The 27554-nt window shown below is 42.2% G+C and overlaps 1 protein-coding gene across 4 annotated transcripts in view; it reads right to left on the bottom strand.

Annotated features, from left to right (window-relative positions):
* The window catches only part of Tmc7 (transmembrane channel like 7), a 74763-nt gene that overhangs the window by 2471 nt on the left and 44738 nt on the right, over window positions 1–27554 (bottom strand). For 3 of the 4 annotated variants that reach the window (XM_045143878.1, XM_045143877.1, XM_004665432.2), the window contains 6 exons: window positions 25400–25526; window positions 25031–25128; window positions 22126–22312; window positions 18555–18685; window positions 2715–2870; window positions 1061–1139 (listed from right to left, as the gene is read on the bottom strand). In XM_045143878.1, the coding sequence (XP_044999813.1) occupies window positions 1061–1139; window positions 2715–2870; window positions 18555–18685; window positions 22126–22312; window positions 25031–25128; window positions 25400–25526 (778 nt within the window). The remainder of the gene's footprint in view (window positions 1–1060; window positions 1140–2714; window positions 2871–18554; window positions 18686–22125; window positions 22313–25030; window positions 25129–25399; window positions 25527–27554) is intronic. The other variant, XM_045143876.1, reaches the window with a different exon arrangement.

Here is a 27554-nt window from a genome sequence, read left to right as displayed (position 1 = left end):
AGGCTTTGTCAAAACTGGGCTAGGCAGTTTGTGTAGTATTCTGACTGTATTCTGCCTGTGTCCTGGTAGATAGATCTAAAGCAAAGTTGAATGTAGGGGTAATGGAATGGTGTGTTTAGCTACTTAGTGACTCCATGCCTTTGGTGTGGAAATGGATGAATCAGGCAAATTTATGAAGTTAGACAGGGCTGGGCCCTAAGGTCAAGTTGTAGAGGAGTGGTTGTTAGCAGGCCAATGGCAATTCCAGTCCCTCCCTTGGAAAAGCACTGCTTCCCAGAGACTGTCTTGGCTGTTGTTTTATTTTCTTGGGAATTCCAATATGTAATTTTTAAAAAATTTGTTCATTTTTATTTATTTGAGAGTAACAGAGAGAGAAAGAGGTAGATAGAGAGAAGGAATGGGTGTGCCACTAGCCACGGCAAACTCCAGATGCATGTGCCCCCTTGTGCATCTGGCTAACGTGGGTCCTGGGGAATTGAGCCTCGAGCCAGGGTCCTCAGGCTTCACAGACAAGCACTCAACCACTAAGCCATCTCTCCAGCCCCAATATGTATTTATTTTTGAAACAGTGACTCACTATGTAGCCCAAGCTGTAACTCATGATCCTCAGACTCCCACATGCTAAGATTATAACAACATACTACTATTGTGGTCCAAATGTGAAACGTTCCCCAGAAGTTCATATGTTTACCTATGTGGCACCCAGCTGGCAGTGCCATTTAGGAAGTTGATTGAATCTTTAGAAGATGGAGCCTTGGGCTGGGGAAATGGCTCAGAGGCTAAAGGTGCTTGCTTGCAAAGACTGCTGGCCCATGTCTGGTTCCCCAGGACCCATGTAAAGCTGATACACAGAGTGACATAAGCATCTGGAGTTAGTTTGCAGTGGCAAGAGGCCCTGGCATGCCCCACCTCTATTTCTATGCTTGCAAATAAACAAACAAACAAATAAATAGTAATATATATGTAGGAAGATGAAGCCTTGCTGGAGGAAATGGGTCAGTGGGGTGGGTCTTAACGTTTTATAGCCTGGCTATGACGCTCTGGGCCTGGATTTCCTTACCAGAGATAGCTGCTCTCGGAGTTGGTCCACCACTCGCTTGTGTGCTCCAGCCAAGGCGATGAAGTAGAACATGATAAGGCTGCACGTCAAGACAGATAGGTCACGAGGGAATCTGAAGGTCACTAGCAAACAGCCTAATACATTTTGTGTAGAACACCTTCCTTTGCCAAAGATGTAAACAAGCAAGTAGCAATTCTTGGGAAGTCCAAGGATGGTAGCTTTGGGTCTCTCCCAGGTTAGTATCTCAACAAAGAACTGAAATTCCCTTTTACACATAGATAACATCTACATCAGGGGGCAGAGTGTGATGATCTCATTAGTTAGTACATGGACAGTATAATCAATTCCAGTTATTCACCACTTAGAAATGGCAGAGCGTGGTTTCAAAGGCTCTCTCTGTCGTCATAAAGAATGAGATTTAAGGAAATCACCAGAATGTTATGAATATGCCACATTTACTGTGCATTTATAAGCAGGTGTAGGGCTGAGGGCCTTACACAGGGAATCTTTCCGAATCTACTCAACATCCCTCTGAAAGCGGCGACAAGTTATGCCCATTTTGGACATGGGAAACATGCTCAGCCCTCAGTAACTTGTGAAGCAGGTGACCCTCGACTACAGTTTGAATCTGGAATGTCCCTCTAAGGTTCATGAGCTACCAGCATGGTCCCGGCCTAAGGAGCTACTAGGTGGAATATTTAGGAGGTGGGGCCCAGTGTAAAAAGTTAGGTCGTTTGGGTGTATCTTTGAAGGAGGTATGGGGACTCGTGTCCCTTCCTCTTTCCCTCTCTGCTTCTCAGTGCCTATGAGGTGAACAGGGCTCCTGGCCATAGGCTCCCACCACAATGTACTGTGCCACCATAGACCCAAAGCAACAAGGGCCAAGTGACCACAAACTGAAACCTCTAAAACACTAAATCAAAACAAACCTTTTAGGCTGGAGAGATGGCTTAGCAGTTAAGGCGTCTGCCTATGAAGCCTACAGACCCAGGTTCGATTACCCAGTACCCATGTAAGCCAGATGTACAAAGTAGCACTTGCATCTGAGGTTCATTTGCAGTAGCAAGAAGGCTTTGGCTCACCATTCTTTATTTTTCTATCTGCCTCTTCTCTCTCTCTAATAAGTAAATATATATTTTAAAAAAATTTACCCTTTTAAGTTGAATCTCTCAGATATTTTCTCACAGTGACAGTGTAGTGGTTTGACTCAGGTATGCTCCATAAACTTAAGTATTCTGAATGCTATGTCCCCAGTTGGTGGCAATTTGGGAATTGTATCCTCTCAGAAGCAGTGTATTGTTAGAGGCAGGCTTATGGGGAAAAACGAGCTTCCCCTTGCCAGTGTTGGGCACACTCTCCTGTTTTTATCTACCTGATGTTGGCCAGGAGGTGATGTCCATCCTTGCTCATGCCACATTTTCCCCTGCCATCATGGAGCTTCCCCTTGAGTCTGTAAGTGAAAATAAACCCTTTCCTCCCACAAGCTGCTCGTGGTTGGGTACTTTCTGCCAGAGAAAAGAAGCTAACTGCAGTAAAGAAAAAAAGAAGCTAACAGACAGTAAACCATCTATCACATACCCTCCATTTTCCTACTTTAAGGAGTCGTGTGCCCAGGCAAGAAGCTTTCCCCAAGGTCCTCCAGACTTTGACTCACCAGATGATCATGAAGAAAGGAACTGCAAAGGCTTCTGATGTGATGCCATGGACCAGGGACTGCAGTGAGCTGGGGAAAGTGCTCACTGTCTTGGGGATGACCTCCCAGGTGGTGTTGAAGTTGGTGAATGGCCCACAGGCCTTTGAGGAAGGGATGCTGCAGGCACAGAGAGCAAAAGGATTATGTCAGGGAAGGCAGCACAGGCTGAAGACTTGCCTCTGCACACAAGAAATGTCTGTTTACAATGGCCTACCAGAACCTCTTCAGCTTTTGGAATATCCTGGTTAGAAATGCTTACCCTCAAATAGGAGGTCTCTAGGTCTAATTTCTAGTTTATAGGACATTCAGAACAGGGGGGAGGACAAGTTAAGCAGACATGGTTGGATAGATGGCTTAGCAGTTAAGGTGCTTGTCTGAGAAGCCTAAGAACTCATGTTCAAATCTCCAGGTCCCACATAAGTCAGATGAACAGTGATACAAGCATGCAATGTCAAACATGTACACAAGGGGGCACATGCACCTGGAGTTCATTCATAGTGACTGCTGAAGGCCCTGGTGTGCCCATTCTCTCTCTTTCTCTCTGCCCTTTTCCCTCTCTCTCTCTCAAAAATAAAACTAATTTTAAAAAAGAGATCAGACAAATACAGAGTGTGAGGAATATCTAATTTCTCCCCCAACCTCTTTTTTAAAAAGATTTATTTTTTTATTAGAGACAGAGGGAAAGGGGGGGGGGTAAGGGTGAATTGGAATGCCAGGTCCTCTAGCCATTGCAAATGAACTCCAGATGCATGTGCTACCTTGTGTATCAGGCATACATAAGAACTGGAGGGACTTCCGGTTAAGATGGCGGCGTAGGTACCACGCCAAAGCAGCCTAGGGGGGGGAAAGACCAAAAAAAACTCAGCAAAATACACACTTTTACTAAAAAGTGAGGTGTATAGGAAGTTGAGGCAGCAGCGGAGAAGTGGAAGAGTTATAGAGCAGCCAGAGCCCGCACAGGCGGGAACAGCGGCTCTGGGACAGCTCGGCCACCCGCCGCAGCCGCGGAGCGGCAGAAAACCGCCGGACTCTCGGCTCGAGCCGCAGGACAAGCCAGGTGCGGGATTTTCCCCTCACACCGCGCTCTCCGCAACTCGGGAAACGTGAGGGGAGAGCGGCAGCGAGCAACGGAGGGAGGAGCAGACCGCGAGGTAAAAGCACACGTGGAGAAGCAATACAACCAGAGCAGCCGCGGCTCCCTCCCCTCCCCCGCCGCCTGAACCCAGCTCCAGCGAACACAGCAGCGGCCCGGGACCCGGCCACGCCAACTTGGGCTGACGGCGGGACCCAAGCAGAAGCAGAATTCGGCAGCAACTTCAGCGGCTCCAGCACCGGTACCAGTGGCCCCAGCAGCAGCGGACCCAGGAGCGGCAGCGGGGGCAGATCCCGCAGCAGCGACTTCGGGGTGAGCAGCAGCGGTGGACACGGCAACGGCAGCTTCAGCAGCGGTGGTGGCTCCGGGGGTGGCAGCTACAACAGCTGCAGAGGCGGCAGCAGCGGCTCAGTTTGCCCCGTAGGAAAAGCAAGTGCCCAGCTCCAGAAATCAGAACAGCAGCCCGACGACCCAGGCAGCAACTTGACTGAGACCACAATCACCCAAGGTAACTGGGATTGCACCAGGGAAGGGTCTCACTTGGTCACAAGCTGACTTGGATACCTCAACAGACCAGAAATCTAAACCTCTTTGTTGATAGAGGATCTGGTCATTATAATAACTACTCTTGCATACATACTTGGGGCTGTTTTTGATGGAATGGGTACAGTGTTTAGTTAAATTTTAGAATCTACCAGTATATTATTCCACTCAGCCTGCTTGAATACTCCTATAGCAGAAAACTCAACCCCTAAGAACATCTTTGTAGATACTCTGAGAGTCTTAAGAGCCACACCTAATACCTTAAGGTCCTACCCTGAAAATATATTACATCAAATCAATTGATACAGCTAAGAATACACAGCTAGCTAGAAAATCCAAGCATTAACTTAATCCAAGATGCAAAAATATATACATTATAACACAAGAAACACTAAAAAGCAAGACGATATAAATCCACCTAAAAGTATTAATGCATCAGAAATGTCCTCCAGTGAGAAAGAGTTAGAGGAAATGCCTGAGAAAGAGTTCAAAAGAACAATTATAAATATGTTCAAAGAGGTCAAAGAACACATGAAAACAATCAAAGAAGAAATCAAAGAGGAAATCAAAGAGGAAATCAAAGGAATCAAAGAAGAGGCAGGACACCAATTTAATGAAATAAAGAAGGCAATACAAGACATAAATAGAGAAATAGAAATAATAAAGAAAAACCAGTCAGAATTACTAGCAATGAAGAACACAGTTAATGAAATAAAAAACTCTGTAGAAAATCTCACCAGTAGGATGGATGAGGGAGAGGACAGAATATCTAAGCTAGAAGATCAGGTGGCAGACCTAATGCAGTCCAACAAAGAGAAAGACAAACTTATAGAAAAGTATGAGTGGGAATTTCAAGATATTCGGGACACTATGAAAAGATCCAATATAAGAATTCAGGGCATAGTAGAAGGAGAAGAACTCCACTCCAGAGGCATAGTAGGCATCTTCAACAAAATCATAGAGGAAAATTTTCCCCAAATTGGGAAAGAGGTGCCAATACAGATACAGGAAGCCTTTAGAACCCCAGCCAGACAAAACCCAGAAAGAAACTCTCCTCGCCACATTATACTCAAACTTCCAAACACACAAACCAAAGAAAAAATATTGAAAGCAGTTAGAGAGAAAAATCAAGTTACCTACAAAAGCAAGCCCATCAGGATTACAGCAGATTATTCAACACAAACTTTTAAAGCCAGAAGGGCCTGGAGTGATATATTCCAAGTTCTGAAAGATAACAACTGTCAACCAAGGTTACTTTATCCTGCAAAGTTATCCATCCAAATAGATGGAGAAACAAAGACATTCCATGACAAAAGCAGGTTAAAGGAATATCTGAAGACAAAACCAGCTCTACAGAAAATACTTGATAGAATCCTCCATGCTGAACAAAAGGAAAAGCACACATATAAGGAACCTAGAAAAAAACAGCCATACTCAAATACCAGTTAACAGAAGAGAGCACAGGTAGAACAAGTAACACACACACACACACACAAATGGCAAACATAAATACACACCTTTCAATAATATCTCTTAATATCAACGGTCTCAATGCCCCAACGAAAAGACATAGATTTGCAGACTGGGTTAAAAAGCAGGATCCTACAATTTGTTGTCTTCAAGAAACTCACCTTTCTACAAAGGATAGACATTATCTTAGGGTGAAAGGTTGGAAGACGGTGTTTCAAGCAAATGGGCCTAGAAAACAAGCAGGGGTTGCTACCCTAATATCAGACAGGGTGGACTTTAGTCCGAAGTTAGTCAAAAAAGATAAGGAAGGTCACTTTATATTGATTAAGGGCACACTACAACAGGAGGACATTACAATCCTAAACATATATGCACCTAACATGGGGGCTCCCAAATTCGTCAAACAAACACTATTAGAACTAAGGTCACAGATAACACCAAACACGGTGGTGGTGGGTGACTTTAACACCCCACTCTCATCAATTGACAGGTCATCCAGGGAAAGAATAAACAGAGAGGCATCTGGACTAAATGAGGTCATAGAAGGAATGGACCTAACAGATATATACAGGACATTTCATCCAAAGGCTGCAGAATATACATTCTTTTCAGCAGCACATGGAACATTCTCTAAAATAGACCATATATTAGGACACAAAGCAAATCTTAACAAATTCAGGAAAATTGAAATAATTCCTTGCATTCTATCTGACCACAATGGAATTAAACTACAAATCAGTAGCAAGAAAGGCTATAGAGCATACACAAAATCATGGAAACTAAACAATACACTACTAAATGATGAGTGGGTCAATGAAGAAATCAAAAAGGAAATCAAAAAATTTATAGAGTCAAATGATAATGAGAACACAACATACCAAAATCTCTGGGACACAATGAAGGCAGTTCTAAGAGGTAAATTTATAGCCTTAAGTGCCTATATTAAGAAATTAGAAAGGTCGCAAGTAAACGACCTAATGCTTCGCCTTAAAGCCTTGGAAAAAGAAGAACAAGGCAAACCAAAAAGTAGTAGACGGGAAGAAATAATAAAGATTAGGGCAGAAATTAATGAAATAGAAACAAAAAGAACAATCCAAAGAATTAATGAAACAAAGAGTTGGTTCTTTGAAAGGATAAACAAGATTGATAAACCCTTAGCAAATCTGACCAAAAGAAAGAGAGAAGAGACACAAATTAATAAAATCAGAGATGAACAAGGTAACATCACAACAGATTCCAGAGAAATTCAAAAAATTATAGGGACATACTATAAAAGCATATACTCCACAAAGTATGAAAATCTGAAAGAAATGGATGATTTCCTTGATCTATATGACCTACCTAAATTAAATCAAAATGAGATTAATCACTTAAATAGACCTATAACAAACATGGAGATCCGAGCAGTTATCAATAATCTCCCAACTAAAAAAAGCCCAGGCCCGCATGGATTCACTGCTGAATTTTACCAGACTTTTAAGGAAGAGCTAACACCATTGCTCCTTAAGCTTTTCCAGGAAATAGAAAAAGAAGGAATCCTACCAAACTCCTTCTATGAGGCCAGCATCACCCTGATACCAAAACCAGGCAAAGATAGAACAAAAAAAGAAAATTACAGACCAATCTCCCTCATGAACATAGATGCAAAAATTCTCAACAAAATATTGGCAAACAGAATACAAGAGTATATCAAAAAGATCATTCACCCTGACCAAGTAGGCTTTATCCCAGAGATGCAGGGATGGTTCAACATACGCAAATCTATAAATGTAATACATTACATAAATGGGTTGAAGGACAAAAATCACATGATCATCTCATTAGATGCAGAGAAAGCATTTGACAAAATCCAACATCCCTTCATGATAAAAGTCCTACAGAGACTGGGAATAGAAGGAACATATCTCAATATAATAAAGGCTATTTATGACAAGCCTACAGCCAACATATTACTAAATGGGGAAAAACTGGAAGCTTTTCCACTAAAATCAGGAACAAGACAAGGGTCTCCACTGTCTCCACTCCTATTTAATATAGTTTTGAAAGTCTTAGCCATAGCAATAAGGCAAGAGACACACATAAAAGGGATACAAATTGGAAAGGAAGAAATCAAGTTATCATTATTTGCAGATGACATGATTCTATACATAAAGGACCCTAAAGACTCTACTAGCAAGCTGTTAGAGCTGATCAAAACCTACAGCAATGTAGCAGGATACAAAATAAATACACAGAAATCAGTAGCCTTCGTATATGCTAACAACAAACACACAGAGGATGAAATCAGAGAATCACTCCCATTCACAATTGCATCAAAAAAAATAAAATACCTTGGAATAAACCTAACTAAGGAAGTAAAGAATCTATACAATGAGAACTTTAAGACACTCAAGCGAGAAATTGCAGAAGACACTAGAAAGTGGAGAAACATCCCTTGTTCCTGGCTTGGAAGAATCAATATCGTGAAAATGGCAATCTTACCTAAAGCAATCTACACATTTAATGCAATCCCTATCAAAATTCCAAAGGCTTTCTTCATGGAAATAGAAAAAACAATCCAAAAATTCATTTGGAATCATAAAAAACCTCGAATATCTAAAATAATACTGAGCAACAAAAAAGAGGCTGGTGGTATCACCATACCTGATTTTAACCTATACTACAGAGCCATAGTAACAAAAACAGCATGGTACTGGCACAAAAACAGACATGTAGATCAGTGGAACACAATAGAGGACCCAGATGTAAGCCCAAGTAGCTATAGCCACCTGATATTCGATAAAAATGCCAAAAATACTCATTGGAGAAGAGACAGCCTCTTCAGCAAATGGTGTTTTGAAAACTGGATAAATATCTGCAGAAGGATGAAAATAGATTCTTCTCTCTCGCCATGCACAAGAATTAAGTCCAAATGGATTAAAGACCTTAACATCAGACCGGAAACTTTGAAACTGCTAGAGGAAAAAGTAGGGGAAACCCTTCAACATATTGGTCTTGGCAAAGACTTTCTGAATTAACAACCCCAATTGCTCAGGCAATAAAACCACAGATTAACCACTGGGACCTAATGAAATTACAAAGATTTTGCACCGCAAAGGACACAGTGAAAAAAGCAAAGAGGCAACCTACAGAATGGGAAAAAATCTTCGCCAGCTATATATCTGATAGAGGATTAATATCTAGGATATACAAAGAACTCAAAAAGTTAACTAATAAGGAATCAAACAAGCCAATCAAAAAATGGGCTAAGGAGCTAAATAGAGTTCTCAAAGGAAGAAATACGAATGGCATATAAGCACCTAAAAAAATGTTCTACATCACTAGTCATCAGGGAAATGCAGATTAAAACTACATTGAGATTCCATCTCACTCCTGTCAGATTGGCCACCATCATGAAAACAAATGATCATAAATGTTGGCGGGGATGTGGAAAAAAAGGAACCCTTCTGCACTGCTGGTGGGAATGCAATCTGGTCCAGCCATTGTGGAAAACAGTGTGGAGGTTCCTAAAGCAGCTAGAGATTGATCTACCATATGACCCAGCTATAGCACTCCTAGGCATATATCCAAAGGACTCATCTCATTTCCTTAGAAGTACATGCTCAACCATGTTTATTGCTGCTCAATTTATAATAGCTGGGAAATGGAACCAGCCTAGATGTCCCTCAACAGATGAGTGGATAATGAAGATGTGGTACATTTATACAATGGAGTTCTACTCAGCGGTAAAGAAAAATGAAGTTATGAAATTTGCAGAAAAATGGATGGACCTGGAAAGTATTATACTAAGTCAGGTAACCCAGGCCCAGAAAGCCAAGCGCCACATGTTCTCCCTCATATGGGGATCCTAGCTACAGATGACTGGGCTTCTGTGTGAGAATGAAAATACTTAGTAGCAGAGGCCAGTAAGTTGAAAAGGAGACATACAGGGTGGAGAAAGGAAGGGAGGAGGATACTTAATAGGTTGATATTTTATATATGTAATTACAATGATTGTAATGGGGAGGTAATATGATTGAGAATGGAATTTCAAACGGGAAAGTGTGGGGGTGGGGAGGGAGGGAATTGCCATGGGATATATTTTATAATCATGGAAAATGTTAATAAAAATTAAAAAAAAAAAAAAAAAGAACTGGAGTATCGAACCTGGATCCTTAGGCTTCACAGGCAAGTACCTTAACCACTAAGAAATCTCTCCAGCCCTCCCCCCAACCTCTTAATTCAAAGATGAGGAAAGCCTAGACTCTTTGGAGAATGTAAGATGAAGACTAAGATGTCACAACTGGGAGTCCATGTGATTTTGAAAAAATGATGTTTCTGAAATAACTCTACAGACCTTGGGACAACAGGAGGGAGGAACTGAAAATGGCAGCAACAGATTAGTATTAAGTTTCTTAGGTGATAATGTCACTAAGAACACATGAAGGAGAAGGCTTGCTCTTGGGAGCTGCATGCTGAAGCTTAGGGAGGAAAGGTCATGGTTCATCAGTACATTCAAAACACCAAGCAGTTAGCCGGGCATGGTGGTACACACCTTTAATCCCAGCACTCAGAAGGCAGAGGTAGGAGGATCACAGTGAGTTCAAGGCCACACTGAGACTACACAGTGAATTCCAGGTCAGCCTGGGCTAAAGTGAGACCCTACCTTGAAAAACAAAACAAACAAACAAACAAAAAAAACAGACAGCAGTGGTGACCTAATGTCTATAATTACAGCACTGAAGAGTCGGAGGCAGGAGGGTCACAAATTTGAGGCTAGCATGGGCTATATAGTAAGGGACACTGCAAACTCTAAGAACCTATGGCTTCCAACCCAAACTACTCTACCCAGCAAAAGTATCCCTTATAATAGATAGTGAAAGAAAAAATTTTCAAAATAAAACTTAGCTTTACAACTATACACAAAGCCAAACCTACAGAGTACTTGAGGGAATTCTTCACACAGAAGAATCAAATAACCAACCTCAAGTACCTACAAGAAACAGATCACAATAACCAAACTCAGAGAAGGCACAAAAAACTACAAAGTCCAAGAAAACACCAAAGCACATAAACCACCACAATATGGCAGGTATTAAATCAAACCTCACAATCATTCCCCTAAATATTAATGGCTTTAACTCACCCATCAAGTGAAATAAGCTAACAGGGTAGATCAGAAAATTAGACCCTTCAATCTGTTGTCTTTAAGAAACCCCTTTCACCACTAAAGACAGACACCTCCTCAGGGTGAAAGGGTGGAAAATGATATTCCAAGCAAATGGAATTAAGAAACAAGCAGGTGTAGCTTCACTAATATCAAATAAAATAGACTTTAAATAAAAAATAATCAAGAAAGACAAGGAAGGCACTTCCTACTTATCAAGGGAAGGAGCCAACAAGAGGATATCACAATCATTAATCTATACGTACCAAACACAGATGCACCAAAATTCATAAAACAAAACCTACTTGACAATAAATCATAAATAACCACCAACACCACCACAGTTGGGGACTTCAATACTCTACTATCAGCAATACATAGAATCATCCAAACAGAAAATCAACAGGAAAATGAGAGAGCTCAACAAAAACATAGATCAATTAGTCCTAACAGACATATACAAAACATTCTACCCCAAATCCACAGACTATACATTCTTCTCAGCAGGCAATGGAACATTCTCTAAAATAGACCATATACTGGGTCATAAAGTCTGCCTCCATATATTTAGGAAGATGTACATAATTTCCTGCATGATATCAAATCACAATGCTGTATTAGTAGGAATTAACAACAAAAGATGCACCAGGAATCCTATCAGCTCCTAGAAAATGAACAACACACTTTTAAACAATAAATGGGTAGTAGACACAATGAAATTGGGAAATTTCTAGAAATGAATGACAACAAGAACACATCATACCAAAACTTATGGGTCACAATGAAGGCGGTCCTCAGGGGAAAATTTGTAGTACTCAATGCCTTCAGACAGAGAGATCCCAAATCAATAACCTAACTATCCACTTAAAGGCATTGGAAAAACAAGAATAATCCAACCCAAAAGCTCCAGAAGGAAAGAAATAATTAAGATCAGAGCAGAAATTAATGAATTGGAAACCAAGGAAACAATTAAGAAAATTGATGAAACCAAGAGCTGGTTCTTTGAAAAATTAAGCAAGATTGATAAACCCCGGGCCAATTTGATCAAGCAAAAAAAAGAAAAAGAAAAGATGCTTCAAATTAACACAATTAGAAATGAAAAAAGGAGAGATCAGAACAGACATAAGTGAAATTGGGAGAATCATCAGGACTTATTTCAAAAACCTCTACTCCACAAAGCTGGATAATAGGGAGGAAATGGATGAATTCCTGGACACATGGCACCTATCAAAGCTAAACTCAAGAGCATATTAATCTCCTAAACAAACCTATCACACCCATTGAGATTAAAAAGGTAATCAAAAACCTCCCCCAAAAGAAGAGTCCAGGACCAGATGGCTTCTAAGCTGAATTCTATCAAACCTTCATGGAAGAACTCAAACCAATTTTTCTCAAACTGTTCCACACAATCGGAGAACAGGGAAAGCTCCCTAACTCCTTCTATGAAGGTAGTATCACCCTAATACCAAAGCCAGGCAAAGATGCCACAAGAAAAGAAAACTATAGGCCTGTTTCCCTGATGAACTTAGATGTAAAGTTCCTGAACAAAATCCTCGCAAACTAAATCCAACAACACATCAAAAGCATTATCCACCTTGATCAAGTAGGCTTCATTCCAGGAACACAGGGGTGGTTCAACATATGGAAATCTGTCAATGTAATACATCACATAAACAAGGTTAAACACAAAAAACATAGGATCACCTGGAGAGATGCAGAAGAGGCCTTTGACAAAATACAACATCACTTCATGATCAAAACTTTGGAGTGAACAGGCATGGATGGTTTATATCTCAACATAATAAAGGCTATATATAAATCTCCTAATGCCCAATTAATACTTAACAGGGAGAGGCTGAAGGAATTCCCATTGAGATCAGAAACAAGACAGGGGTGTCCACTCTCATCTCTGCTCTTCAACATAGTATTGGAAGTCCTAGATCAAGTAATAAGACAGAAGAAAGAAATAAAAGGGATAGAATCGGAAAGGAAAAATTTAAGTTAGCCCTATTCAGAGGCAACATGATTGTATACATAACAGACCCAAGAACCTCCATCTCAAAACTTTTAAAGGCAATTAATTCCTTCACCAAACTATCAGGATACAAAGCCAATGCACAAAAATCAGTAGCCTTTCTATATGCAAAAGACAAAGATACAGAGAAAGAAATAAGTGACAGTATCCTAATTTCAATAGCAATAACAACAACAAAAAATACCTTGGAATAACATTAACCAAGGATATTAAAGACCTATACAATGAAAACATAAAAACACTCAAGAAAGAAACTGAGGAGGACCTGAGAAAATGGAAAGACCTCCCATGTTCCTGGATAGGCAGAATTAACATTGTGAAAATAGAAATCTTACCAAAGGCAATCTATAGATTTAATGCAATTCCCATCAAAATCCCAACATCATTCTTCACAGAGATAGAAAAAATGATCTCAGAATTCATATGGAATGGCAGAAGGCCTTGAATATCCAAGCATATCCTCAGCAAAAGAAACACCTCAGGAGGCATCACCACACCTGGTCTAAAGCCATAGTAATAAAAACAACATGGTACTGGCATAAAAACAGGATTGTAGACCAATGGAACAAAATCGAGGACCTGGACTTTGGTCAATTAACTACAGCTACTAGATATTTGACAAAGGCCCTAACAATGTAGACTGGAAAAAAGACAACATCTTCAACAAATAGTGCCGGACAAACTGGATAACCATATGCAGGAAATTGAAACTTGATTTACACATCTCGCCATGCACACAAATCAAATCCAGATGGATCAAAGACATTAATATAAGACTGGAAACCGGGCTCCTACTGGAAGAAAAAATAGGAACTTTCCAAGATAAAGAAATGGGAAAAGACATCCTGAACAAAACCCTAGTAACTCAGGAACTTAAACAATCATTCAACCATTGGGATCTCTTGAAGCTGAAAAGTTTCTTTACAGACCAACATACAATAAGCAGAGCCAATAGATTATCCACAGAATGGGAGAAAATTTTTGCTGGCTATACAACTGACAGAGGCCTAATTTCTAGAATCTACAAAGAGCTCAAAAACCTAAACAATAAAAAGCCAAACAACCCACTCACAAAATGGGGCCAAAGAACTGGACAGGCAGTTCTCAGAGGAAGAAATACAAATGGCAAACACACACTTAAGAAAATGTTCACCATCCCTAATCATCAGGGAAATTCAAACTAAAGTAACTATGAGATTCTACCTTACCCCAGTAAGGACAACAAACATTTAAAAATCAAATAAAAATAAATGCTGGTAAGGATATAGAGAAATAGGAACCCTCATTACTCTTAGTGGGAATGTAAGATGGTACAACCACTATGGAAAGCAATATGGAGAAGACCCAACAGACCCAGTTATTCTCTTACTGGGCATTTACACTAAAATCTCCATGCCTCAGTTCAGAGAGATTTGCTCAACCATGTTTATAGCTGCTCAATTCATAGTAGGTAAGAGCTGAATCAACCCAGATATCCACCATTAGATGAATGAATAACCAAGATGTAGTATATCTACACAATGAAATTCTACCTATCAGTAAGAAAAAAATGACACAATAAAATTTGAAGAAAAATGGCAGAACCTGGAACAGATTATCCCCGGTGAACTCACCCAATCACAGAAAGACAATTGTTGCATGGTCTCACTCATCTGTGGCTCCTATCTTGAATCTGCTCTAGATGTTGACATACCAAATAAGCATCTCGAGGACTGGACAACAGGGAGGGTGGGGCAGGAGGGGAGAGTAAGGGTAGGGTTGGGGAACACAAAACTGGACCCAAATGGCAATGGTTCCATAAAATTCTACATCCTAAAAGACAGACTAAATGGTTGAACCTTCATCAGGTCCTTAGAGGGAACACCTGAATCACAAGACCCTGGAGAGGGTATGATGAAGACTAACCTTAATCTTCTCCTGTTTCTCTCTCTCTCCCTCCCTCTTCTTCTATCTATTTTATATTACCTGTCTTCTTCTTCCTTCTTTTCCTTGGTGCTGGCCTGTAACTCCCAGTACTAGCATGTGGTTAGCATCCACAATGAGATGTGATCAGTTAGACCTACAAGGTTTCCCAAAAGAAGACAGATTTCTGTCAGAGTACTTGATTGCCCACCAAAGGTTAGTGGTAAGACCCTACTGCCAAAGACACCATATGCTATTGATACAGAACATGGAGTAACCTGGTATAGAACATAGAGTAACCTGGATGGAATCTGGAAGCAAGTCAGTTCCCAGACAGTTAGCTTGTCTAGTGCCAGAAGGTGCTACATAAGCAACTGGGGGAATATGACCAACATCTATCCAAGCAACTCGTGGTTTAAGCTACTCAGCAGCCAACAACCTGACGTGATTCTCACCAATTTGCAAACAAATTCGTTAAGCCATGGTGGGTAACCAACTGCTCTTGATTTGGCTAATTGATCTGCTCAGTGGAATGAACCCATAGCTGGAGCTGGGAAACAAGTCAGAACTATATCCAAAAAAATAAGCCCACTCTCCATTATCAAGTTCCCACCAATCATGGGCTGCAAAAGGGCCTATACCTATTAAATTCTCTCTAAAATAATAATGGCTATCCCATTTATCTGGTGCTGACTTCACTCTCCATTGAAGAATTTGCTTCTCTTTTTCAGATGGACACAGAACCTGAGGACAGAATCAGCCCATTGCACCTCACCAGGCCCCTGTTGAAACCAAGAGTAATTGGGGAAATGATCAAGAGTGCTGCTTTCTTGGTGAACCTGGTACCAACACAAGGGCAAAGGAGATAGACACAGAGAACACTTAACTCCTACCAAACCAGATACCCAAAGACACAAAGGCTCCCAAGACCTCATTACTGAAGTAGACCTAAAACGAACCCGACATGGCTTAGGGAAATTTGTGGAAGAGGGGGTGGAAAGATGGTTAGAACCACATGTTGATACATTATGCACAGAGACATTGTTCCTTACCCATAACTCATGGCTAACCCCACAATGCATGACCCACATTCCCTAACAAGGAGGGTCCCTGAGGAGGGGGGAGGACAGGGAGGAGGCAAATGATGGTACCAACATGACTGTATACACACTGTGTACATAACTAATAAAAATAAATAAATAAAAAAGAAATATAGACTAAATTTTTCTCACAATTTTTATTAACATTTTCCATGATTATAAAAAACATCCCATGGTAATACCCTCTGTCCCCTGGCCAAGACTCAAATTTTTTAAAGTGCTTTAAAACTTGAGAGAGGAACTAGAAGGCTTTTGGTTTAAAGATGAAATAGTTCCATGAGATTAGACAAGGCTTGGCAAAGTAGAGCCCAAGGGCCAAATCTAGCCTACCATTTGTTTTTTATACAGTTTTATTGAAACACAGTCACAAACATTAGTTTATATACAGTCTGTAGCTGATTTCATGACAGCAGAGTGGGTTGCTGTCAAGACCATATTATCTACAAAGACTCTATTACTGATTCCCTGGCCTCTTTGGAAAGATTTAGTGAGGGGGCAGTTAGATAAAGCAAGGCTTACAAAAGAGAAACCCTATGTCACACACTCCACACTGCTGCAGCAGCAAAACTGGAATTCAGCCTCTGTTCATCTCACCCAATCAGATCTCTCTCTCTGGAGAGTCCACTGTATCTAGATATGTGTGTGTGTGTGTGTGTGTGTGTGTGTGTATGTACCCCTTCTATGATCCCTAGCCAATCAGCTATCCTGCTGCACCCATGTGTGCCAACCTCTTCCACATACACCCCTGACCCCAAATAAAGTCATATGGGGCCCATGGGCAGGAGTCCTTTTCTGTCTCCTTGGCTGCTCATATCTCCACACCTAAGCATCAGGGGTCTCAATGCCAGGAAGACCAGGCCTTCCCACCCTGCTGCCAGAGTGGGACAGGATATTCCTTTCTCTCTCTGAAATAAAATAAATAAAACTTAAAAAAAATTTTTTTTTATTTGAGAGAGAGAGAAAGAGAATGAGCCCACTAGGGCCTCAAGCCGCTGCAAACAAATTCCAGATGTCTGCATCACCTTGAGCATTTGGCTTAAATGGTACTGGGAAACTGAACCTGGGATCTTAGGCTTCATAGGCAAGCTCCTTAACCACTAAGCCATCTCTTCAACCCTAAAAAAAAAAAAAAAAAAGACTAATTTAGGGCTGGAGAGATGGCTTAGCAGTTAAGCACTTGCCTGTGAAGCCTAAGGACCCCGGTTTGAGGCTCAATTCCCCAGGACCCACATTAGCCAGATGCAAAAGGGGGCTCATGTGTCTGGAGTTTGTTTGCAGTGGCTGGAAGCCCTGGCCTGCCCATTCTCTGTTTCCCTCTGCCTCTTTCTCTCTCTGTCCATTGCTCTCAAACAAATAAATAAAAATAAACAAAAAAAATTTAAGCATTAATTAAAAAAAACATTTTATTTATGATAAAGAGAGAGAGAGAGAAGCAGATAGAGACAGAATGGATGTGTCAGGACCTCCAGACACATGTACCACATCTGGCTTCTGTGGGTACTGGGGAATCAAACCTGAGTTATTAGGCTTCACAGGCAAGTACCTTAACCACTAACCCATCTCTCCAGCCCTTAAATAATTTTATTAAAAAAGAAAATCCCTTTTTATGTTTTTCTAAGGCCCATGCTCAACTCCCACCGGGACTCTTCAGGCCAGCCTAGGCCACAGAATGAGACACTGTCTCAAAAAGCAAACAACTGTAAAAGCATTTATCTTTTTGACTGTTTTATGCAAGAAAGATAAAGTGTTTAACATGTAAAAACAAACCAAACAAAAAATGTGGGGGCTGAAGAGATGGCTTAGCAGTTAAGGTACTTGCCTGCAAAGCCTAAGAATACAGGGTCAATTCCCCAGGACCCACAGAAGCCAGATGCACAAGGTGGTGCCTGCATCTGGAGTTTACTTGCAGTGGCTAAAGGCCCTGGCATGCCCATTTTCTCTATCTGGCTCTTTCTTTTTCTCTCTCTCTCATAAATAAATAAAATATTTTTTAAACGTGGGTCTGGTGAAGCCATGGTGGGCTGGAGAGATAGCTCAGCTAGTAAAATGCTTATTTTCTAAGTATGAGGACCTCAGTACTATCCCAACAACCTACATTAAAAAGAAAAAAACTAGCCAAGCATGGTAGTACATGCCTTTAATCCCAGTACTCGGAAGGCAGAAGTGGGAGGATCACCCTGAGTTCAAGGCCAGCGTAAGACTACACAGTAAATTCCAGGTCCGCCTTGACTAGAGTGAAACCGTACCTTGAAAAACCAAAGAAATAAAAATTAAAAATAAAAGCTTGGCATGATGGCTGTGTGTGTAACCCCAGCATGGGGAAGCAGCCCGGCCAACTAGAGCTCCTGTCTTTAAAAAGATGACAACAGATCTGTGGAGTGATACTTGAGGTCTTCTGACCTCCACATGCATATTAATAGACAAAGAAAAGCCAATGAAGTATGTTATGGACCACTGAACACAGTGATGTGTCACAAAGCAAGGGAATATTCTAGAAAACAGACATACTTACCGTGACATGCTGATTGTTAGGGGTATTATTGCTAAACACAGCCCAATCAACAACACCAACAGGAAGAAGAAATTAGAATTGGATGCTCTAAACTGCCGTGGAGATGGTCTGCAGGTATAAAGAAGACTCAACTAGGGGAATAAAAAGGAAGAAAAAGCAAGAGTAATGAGTACAGTTTCTATGAGGTCAGTGAACACATTCATACATTACAATGGGATTGCTCTATCCCTTATAGAAGATAACACAGTAATAACAGATCCAGACTCCAGCTTTGGGGAATTTCACACATGAAATAATGGGGAAATGAACCAAAGCACATGTTTACTGTGGCAGCTGCTGAATATAGGGAATAAATCGGAAGCAACCTACCAAGCTGGCAATGAGGCCTGGATAGATGGCTCAGTGATTAAGTGCACTCCCTGTGCAAGCATGAGGGGCTGTGGGAGGGATGGAGCCACTCAAATTTGAATCTCTAGAAGCCATGTAAACACCTGGGCAAGGTCAACTGTGGCTATAAGCCCAGTCTCGAAAAGGGGAGCAGAGCCAGGGAATCACTCAGGCTCATGAAAAGCTGCAAGCTCCAGTATCAGTAAGAGACTCAAACAAGGATGGGCAGAAGAGAGAGGGAGTAGGACACCCAGAGTTCTGCTTCAGCCACTGCAGGCAAGCGCCTTCTGCTCAGGAGAGCACACGGGGGGGGGGGGGGGGGGGGGAGGCACAAGTGCAATACCCATGACACGTACCACATCGCATACACCCATCAAATCAAAATCAAGGCTAGCAATGAGGACTACTTGAAGTTCATCCACGCAATGGAATGCCACACAGCACTTAGAAAGGATGTGAGCCTGTTCTATACTCATGTGACACGCTGAAATTAAAATGGTAAAGTTCAGGACTCAACACAATATGAACTCATTTGTTTTTAAAAGTATTATTTTTAAGGGCTTAGGGATGTATAAATGGATCTACAATTTTGCTGGAATATTTCCATTGAGGAAAAAGAAGATGAAGTAAGAGGAGAGAGTCAGAAAAGTAAAGGCACAATATTTCCTAATTTAAAAAAAAAAAAAGCCCTACATTACTGGAAAAGAACATCAAGCTCTTCGGAATTCCACGAGTCAGAACAACGTGCGAACTGCAAGACACGGAGCACCAGGAGACACTCAGTATCTGGCCTGCAGGCAGCCAGCCAGCCAGGCTGGAGCAGTGTTCCAAGCCAGACCTGATGCTCAAGACATAGACTTCATTACTGTCCTTGCCGTGCTATGCATGGCAGTATCACTAGCTAACCAGAATGTTGTATAAAGAGGAGGATACAAGTCCCCATGAACCTTTGGACAACATGTCTCCTCTGATGGTTGCAGGAAACTGAAGATCCAAATGAAGGCATCCAGTGCTTCCAGATGGGAAGCTTGGCCCAATTTAAGGCACTGCTTTCCCAGGTGAGCACAGGGCTCAGGAGTGAAATATACCTGGTATGGTAGTCAGTTCTGTGTTGCTGGGATGAACATCCAAATCAGACACAGTTAAGGGGAGGAGTGGTTTCTTTCAGCTTACAGATCCATGGGGATGTTCCATCTGTGGCAGAAGCTGCTGCCATACATGCAAGTAGAGAGGAACGGCCACGCGGCCACAGACACCAGCAGCAGCAACAGGGAGCTGCAGCTGGCAGGATCCCTCCCCAGCCCCGAGTGCAGACTGCTCTGCTCTGCCCTCTTGTGGGCTTGAAACCAAACTGTCCCCAAACATACCTTAGGGCTGGACCCCAGGATCTGCCCCAGTGACACCTCCTCCAGCCAAGTGGCTATCCAAGTTACAGGCTTAATAAAACACCGTAGTCTTTAGGGGACATATATTCAAACTACCACACCCGGGGTTCACTCTCAGGAGTCACTCAAGCTGTATAAACTCTGATCAGTACTTAACTCTCTGAATGTTAGCATTCTCCTTCATAAACATGGGAAGCTACTGTGGTAGAAAAGCAGCTAAAAGTTGGACTGATTTACTGAGTTAATGTAAGAGTTAACTGTTGAGGAGCTAAAACTTATCTTTTTCAGCAGATGGAAAAATCCCAAAGAAGGATCTGTGCTGAAAGGGCCCAAAGGAATGATAAGGAAAGACAGTTTAGGCTAAAACAAAGTAAAATGGAGTTCATTGTTAGGGTGGCCAGACTACAGAAATGATTGATATGCAAATTGTCACATCTTTTTTGTTCACTTACCCTCCCTTTTCTGTGGAAACTATAAAATAAAAATAAAATCTCAGCTCAGGCCCAGAGCATCTTTGGAGAGCTACGTCAAGGTCTTTGGCCCTTGGGTAATAAACTCCTTTACTTTCCCTCATACTGGCATTGGAGTGATCTTTCCAGAGAATTTCTACAATACGCTGAGCAGGGGATAAGTAGCACGATAATCTGTGTGATGTGGGGGCACCACCATGCGGGTGGGGCGAGCATACTATTATCGTTATCTGCTATCATTATCATGATTGACACTCTTCCTTCAACTTGTGAATTCCCAGGACTTGACATATGTACTTTACTCATTGCTGTAACCAGTGCATGCCAAGCAGAAGCTGCAGGAGAGGTGTACTGTGGCCTACAGTTTTGAGGGGATGAATTCCTTCACGGCAGGGAAGGCATGGCTCCAGAAGCAGTAGGACAACTGTTCACCCTGCATCCGAGAGGCAGGAATCAGAGGGTCAGCAGGAAGTCGGCATGAAACTTCAAGCCTTGCCTGCAGTGGCTCACTTCCTCCAGCAAGGCTCTACCTCCTAAAGGTTCAGAAGTTGGGACCAAGTGTTCAAACACATGAGCCTTGGGGGAGGGGGGGACTTTTCACATTCTAGTCACAACAACAGACTAGGTGATCACTAAATATTTGGCTTGTTAACAAAGGGTACCTCTGGAAGAAGGGATGGAAATTATTGTGTACACATGTGCTTTATTGAGTGTTTAATAATAAGTATGCATTGCCTTGATAATAACAATAAGATTTAAGTCCAGGGAAACCGGCTACCTGCAGAGACATCACTTGGTAATAAAGACAAACTGTGTTTGCTCAGTACACTATGATAACAGAGCTATATGTTGGTCAGGCAGAGACACAGAGTGGACTATGGTACTCTGTATTGGAAGGAAGAAGGTAGGCAAGGGGCACACAGACTTTCAGAGGCATGAATGGGTTGGTGGTGTCTTAATAATGTTTGGTTACCTGAGTAAGGCTGATATTATTTGATACTCAGGTAAATTTTGCAGCTGGTTAAAAAAGTGAAAAAATTTTAAAGTCCTTTCGCAGAATAAATACATATCAAGACAGTGATGTTGCATGGGACCCTCGGTTGAGAGGCATGTAATTTTGAAGTGTCTTATAGGATGTGGAGAAGACTCCAAACATATGAATGCCTTGGAAGATCTAAAGTGGCCTATGATGGGGCTGGAGAGTCAGCCCAGTGGGACAGAGCTTGCCTAGTATGCACAATATGACCCTGGAGTCTGTCCCTGCACAGCAAAAACAAAAACAAAAACAAAATGGTGCAGGGTATGAGCCCTACCCCCACCACTCCTTACCTCCTTCACATAAAAGATGATGATGAACTTCAAGGTGGCAATTGCAGGCAGAAGTGGAGAGAAGAAGGCTCCAATCCAGCATATGGTTTGGCCATACACGATCCCCAGGACATTGTCTGGAATGGCAAACTCTTGCTGCCCCCAGCACTGGATCAGCTTCCAAGATGAGCAGTAGGTCACTAGAAGCCTGGAAACAAACCGAACATTCATTCTCTCATGTATCTACAGGTGCCTGATCAAGGCCATTTCCATGCAGCCTAGCTAGCCCTATGTCTCACACAAAGCACAGTGAACTTCAGATCATTACAAACAAGAGCCAGCAATTGGCCAGGGAGGCCCACGAGGCCCCAAAAACATTACAGGCCATTTCCAAAGCACTTGGTTACCCATCAGAACTAGGTGGCAAGACATTATTGTTGAAGACACCACAGGCTGTGGTTGCAGAACATTGAGAAACCAAGCTGGAACTGAGATGAAAGCCACCTCCCGGTCAGACAACTGCTATAAGGCTATAAGGCGCTATGTGAGCTGCTGTGGGAGAAAAATCATCTACAATCTACATAAGCAGTGGGTCCTGAAAGATACCAAATCAACCAGCCAGGCAAGATGTGCCCATGGGTGCAATAGTGGCACCTAAGTTATGGGTATAATCAACTGTTTATGAGGCCTGCTCAGTGGTAGGGAATTCATGCTTGGTACTGAGAATAGAGTAATGGCTTGGCAGGTCACAGTACCTAGAGGGAAGCTCCCACTGTTCTTTGGCTAAATGGAAAGGTTATGCTCATAAAAGCACCTCAGTGTGCATGTTTAAGCCCATTGACTAATGCTGTTCTCACTCAGAGAAACTTCTTTTTACAGATGGAATATATCAGGGAGACCCCAAACTCATCAAAATTACAACAAACAGGGAAAGTCCGCAGACTAGCACTGGTTGGGTCATCTCTATTGCAGCTGCCAGGGTACATCGAACCTTGTCGAGGTAGTCATAGTCAAAGCACGAGCCTGTGAGGGCCATTTCATATGCAATCCACAACAGGGCATAGGAGCAAGATGCAGACCAGAGTGGATGTACTGTGATGCCATTTACACAGAGCACTTCTAACAAGGCTGTGTGCACTGATGCTTTTTTTTTTTTGGACATAGGGTCTCACTATAGCTCAGGTTGACCTGAAATTCACTTTGTAGTCTCAGGGTGGCCTGAAACTCATGGTGATCCTCCTACCTCTGCCTCCCGAGTGCTGGGATTAAAGGTGTGCATCACCATGCCCGACTTGACATGTTTATTTATGTTTAATGACTATCCCATCTACCCACAAAGTGCCAACAATGGCTGCTTCTGAGAACTGGTATGGTATTGGAAACACAGGAGAGACAGTAAAGAGAACCCCAAGAATCTTCAGATTTCTGCACTTGTTAAATTTCTAACCTCTAATAATCACATAGCATACCACATTTGTATACATTTTTAATAAGGTTCCCCTTTCAATGTTTATTTTGAGGCCTCTAGCCCATGTCTCCATTGTCTGATTAAGATGTTTAGTTGTTGAGGCCTGCTCCATAGAAGGAATTTCTTGCTTGGTACAGAAAACCTAATGAAAAGCCTATGGCTGGGCTGGTGGTATACACTAGGCAGGGATACTACTACTGTTGTCTGGATAAATGGATATATATATATATATATATACACATACACACACACATATATATGTATGTATGTATGTGTGTACATATATATATATGTGTGTGTGTGTGTGTGTGTGTGTGTGTGTATCTCCACCAACTTGCCCTCTAAATACTTATGTTTATGCCCATATATCAATGCTACTCTCACTTTTGGTTAGAGACACTTCTTTTTTCAGATGGCAGTGACTACTAGAGTGACTCAAAACTCACCAAAGTACTGAGTAGTGACAGTTGAATGTTTAGCACTGAGCCATCTCTATCTACCCTACAAGGCTCAGGGAATAGTGAAGATGAGGTGGCAAAAAGAATGTAAGAGTCAAAGGAAGGGGAATAGTAATTACAATACTGTCTTCCAAACACAAAGTAGCCTAGATATTTGTGATCTCATTGTGACTGATGCTATTTACACAAGACCTGCATAATGGGAGGGAAAAGATGATGACATCAAAATAGAATAGAAGAGAGACTAGTTGGAAGGAAGAGCGGAGGAGAGGATTTGGGAGGGGGGAAAGGTGGCAGAAGTGGATTATAGTCATATTATATTGTTTATATTTATGAAACTTGTCAATTAAAAGTTTAAAATGAAAAAAGATAAAGATGTTTGTTTGTTTTGAGTAGTGTGCTGTGTTTCTGAGACAGAGTTTTGCTAAGTTGCCCAGGCTAGCCTGGAACTCATGAGCACCCTGCCTTGATCTTAGCATCACATACCTAGTGTCTTGAATGTGTGATTAACAGAAAAGAGATTCATGCAAAGCTCAGGAAGACCCTGAAAACAGTTAAGATGACAAGTCATAAAAATCATTATGGCTATGCTTCATGGATCCTGGGTCATGGTGTCTTCTGTGAGGTGGTCCTGCTACAATGGCATGTGAAGGGTGAGAAATAGCTCCTGAGCTAAATAGCTTGCCCAACAGCATATGACCGGCAAAAGGGTAGTTGAAAGCAGATCAGGAAATATGGCACCCACTGTGGGCTGGGGGCCTGCACAGGCAGGGTCTTGGCTGGGCCAAAAGGCAAGAAGTTAACTCCGGGGAAGGTGCTCAAAAAGTGATGCCATTTCTGCCCTCAGAGCTGCCTAAAGAGGGCAGGGCTGATGTGCAGTATGGTGCCAACAGCCTGAAGCATCTGAAAGTCACCAATTATTAGTGGTTACCCAGGGCTAAGCAGCTATGAAAGAGCCTCCACTGAGAGTTGGGGATGACAGAGAGACCCCGGCACTTACTTCCTGGGGAAATCCACAAAAAGCGTCACAGCCAGGATGATGATGAAGTCGAAGATCATTAGTTTGTACATTTCCTGTCCAACTTGGGTCTCCCAGCACTGAAACCAAAGAGCATGAGATACACTGACAGACCCAATTCTGAGCATAGGAAGCAAGGCTCCCAGGTCCTTACAACACTCCTTCTGTCTTCACATCCTGCTGGCCGGAGCTCTCGGCCATGACTAGCAAAGGACAAGACCAGCCTCCCAGCTACAGCTACAGAGATCCCACTGGGAGTCAGAGCCATTGCTTTGCTCTTCAGGCTGTTCTCTTGGCAAAAGCCAAATGACCTCTTGCACCCAGCAGGACACCGCCAACCTCATGGCTCACCGGGTACAGTTTCTGGTTGTAGCCACAGAGTTCACACAGGTCGTCATCTTTGTTGTTGCAGGAGGTGATCTTGGAGCCCAGTGTGAACACCAGCACGCAGATGGTGGCCAGCCGCACAAAGACGCACCTGAAGGGAAGGACGAGGGTAAGAGAAGCCCTCAGGACAGGCCTCTCTGAGGACCTGGAGTTACAAAATATGACCTGACCCTGGATAGAGTTTTTATTAAGACAAATGCAGGTGGCTTGCTGAGCATGAGCAGGCTCCACACACACTATACATGTGCAAACAAGTGTCAGTGAAATAAATAAAAGAAAAGCAAGAGGAGAGATGATGGTGATGGGTGTACAATATTTATTTATGTGGGGGGATGCCCACCAGAGTCTCTTTCCATCCAGCTTTATGTGAGTGGCTGGGGAATTGAACTGAGGATGGCAGACTTTGCAAACAAGCAGTTTTAATGACTATCCATTTCTCCAAGCCTTAACTACCATTTTTTTAAAGGGAAGAAAGAGCCAGGCATGGTGATATATACCTGTAATCCCAACACTGAGGAAGGAGAGGCAAAAAGGGTTCCCAGCTTAGGCTACTTGGTAAGTTTCAGGCCAGCCTAGGCTACAAGGTGAGACCCTGTTTCTAAACAAGCAAACAAACAAATAAACAAATGGTAAGGGAAAAGATGAGAAAGTTGGCAACTCCTAATTTAATGACAATGTAGTCACATGACATAGCACCACATATTCCTGAAAAACACAACTGACTCCTGTGTTAACTGCCTCGTGTCTGATATATTGAGAGTGAAAAAAAAGAGATTAAAGATCACAACAAGGACGTGATCCTAGTTTTAGAAAAATGCTATTGACACAAACTGCAGGAACTGTGTAAATGGATGAACAGAGAGATGGACAGATATACACAGGCCATCCCCATGGGCCACCTGAAGAGTCAGAATTTAAGAGAGGTAGAAAGACATGGCTAATTTATTAAAAGATACTTTTCAGGCTGGAGGGATTGCTCAGTGTTTAAGGCACTTGCTACAAAACCTAATGAACCAAGGTGGATTCCTCAGTGCTCATTTAAAACCAGATGCACAAAGTGGTACATGCAACTGGAGTCTGTCTGCAGTGACTGAAGGCCTTAACACACCCATTCTCCCCATCTCTCTGCTTGCAAACAAACAAACAAACAAACAAAACTTTTAAAGGTACTTTTTCATTGTTTGGTTTATGGTAACAATTAATAGGAACATATAAAATGGTAGGGGCAATCTAGGTATGATAGTTCATGTATGTAATCCCAGGACTTGATAGGTTGATGCAGGACGATCACCATAAGTTCAAGGCCAGCATAGGCTACATAATGAGTTCCAGGCCATCCTCAACTACAAAGTGCAATCCTGTGTCAAAGAATGAGAAGGACGAGGAGGAGAAGAGGAAGAAGGAAGAAAGAAGAGAGAGGGGGAAAAGAAAAATGGAGGGATGAAAGGTACCCTCACCATCTGCTCCCTTATCGTCCCCTAGGCAAGCACCACTGCTTCCTGAGGGATACAACAAGCAGCAAGAATGTGCCACATCACTGCAGAGCACGGCCAGCTTCCTGCAGGGCACTGGAAAAGAATCTAATTTCAACTCTGCATCTACATGGTACTTTACAGCCACTATGACTGCAGAAAAACACACACCTGGAAGAAAGAGTAAGCTATGACCAAAGCAGAGGGCATTCTATAAGACAAATGTTTCCATTTTGCCTATAATCAATGGAGAGAGAGAGACTGGCTGTTGTCAGGCTCACATCGCTGGCAGAAAACACCTGACCAAGAGTAGCTTGTGGGAAAACAGGGTTTATTGTGGCTTACAGACAGACTCGAGGGGAAGCTCCACAATGGCAGGGGGAAATGATGGCATGAGCAGAGGGTGGACATCACCTCCTAGCCAACATCAAGTGGACAACAGCAACAGGAAAGTGTGCCAAACATTAGCAAGAGGAAGCTGGATATAACACCCATAAGCCTGCCCCCAACAATACACTAGCTCCAGGAGGCTTTAACTTCCAAACTGTCACCTGCTGAGAACCTAGTATTCCGAACACCTAAGTTTATGGGGGACACCTGAATTAAACCACCACACTGACTTAGCAATCAAAGCAAGCATATCGCCC

This window comes from Jaculus jaculus, chromosome 2 (genome assembly GCF_020740685.1).
Source record: "Jaculus jaculus isolate mJacJac1 chromosome 2, mJacJac1.mat.Y.cur, whole genome shotgun sequence".
In the NCBI taxonomy this organism is placed as follows: Eukaryota; Metazoa; Chordata; class Mammalia; order Rodentia; family Dipodidae; genus Jaculus; species Jaculus jaculus.
This window is presented reverse-complemented; position numbering and strand designations above follow the sequence as displayed.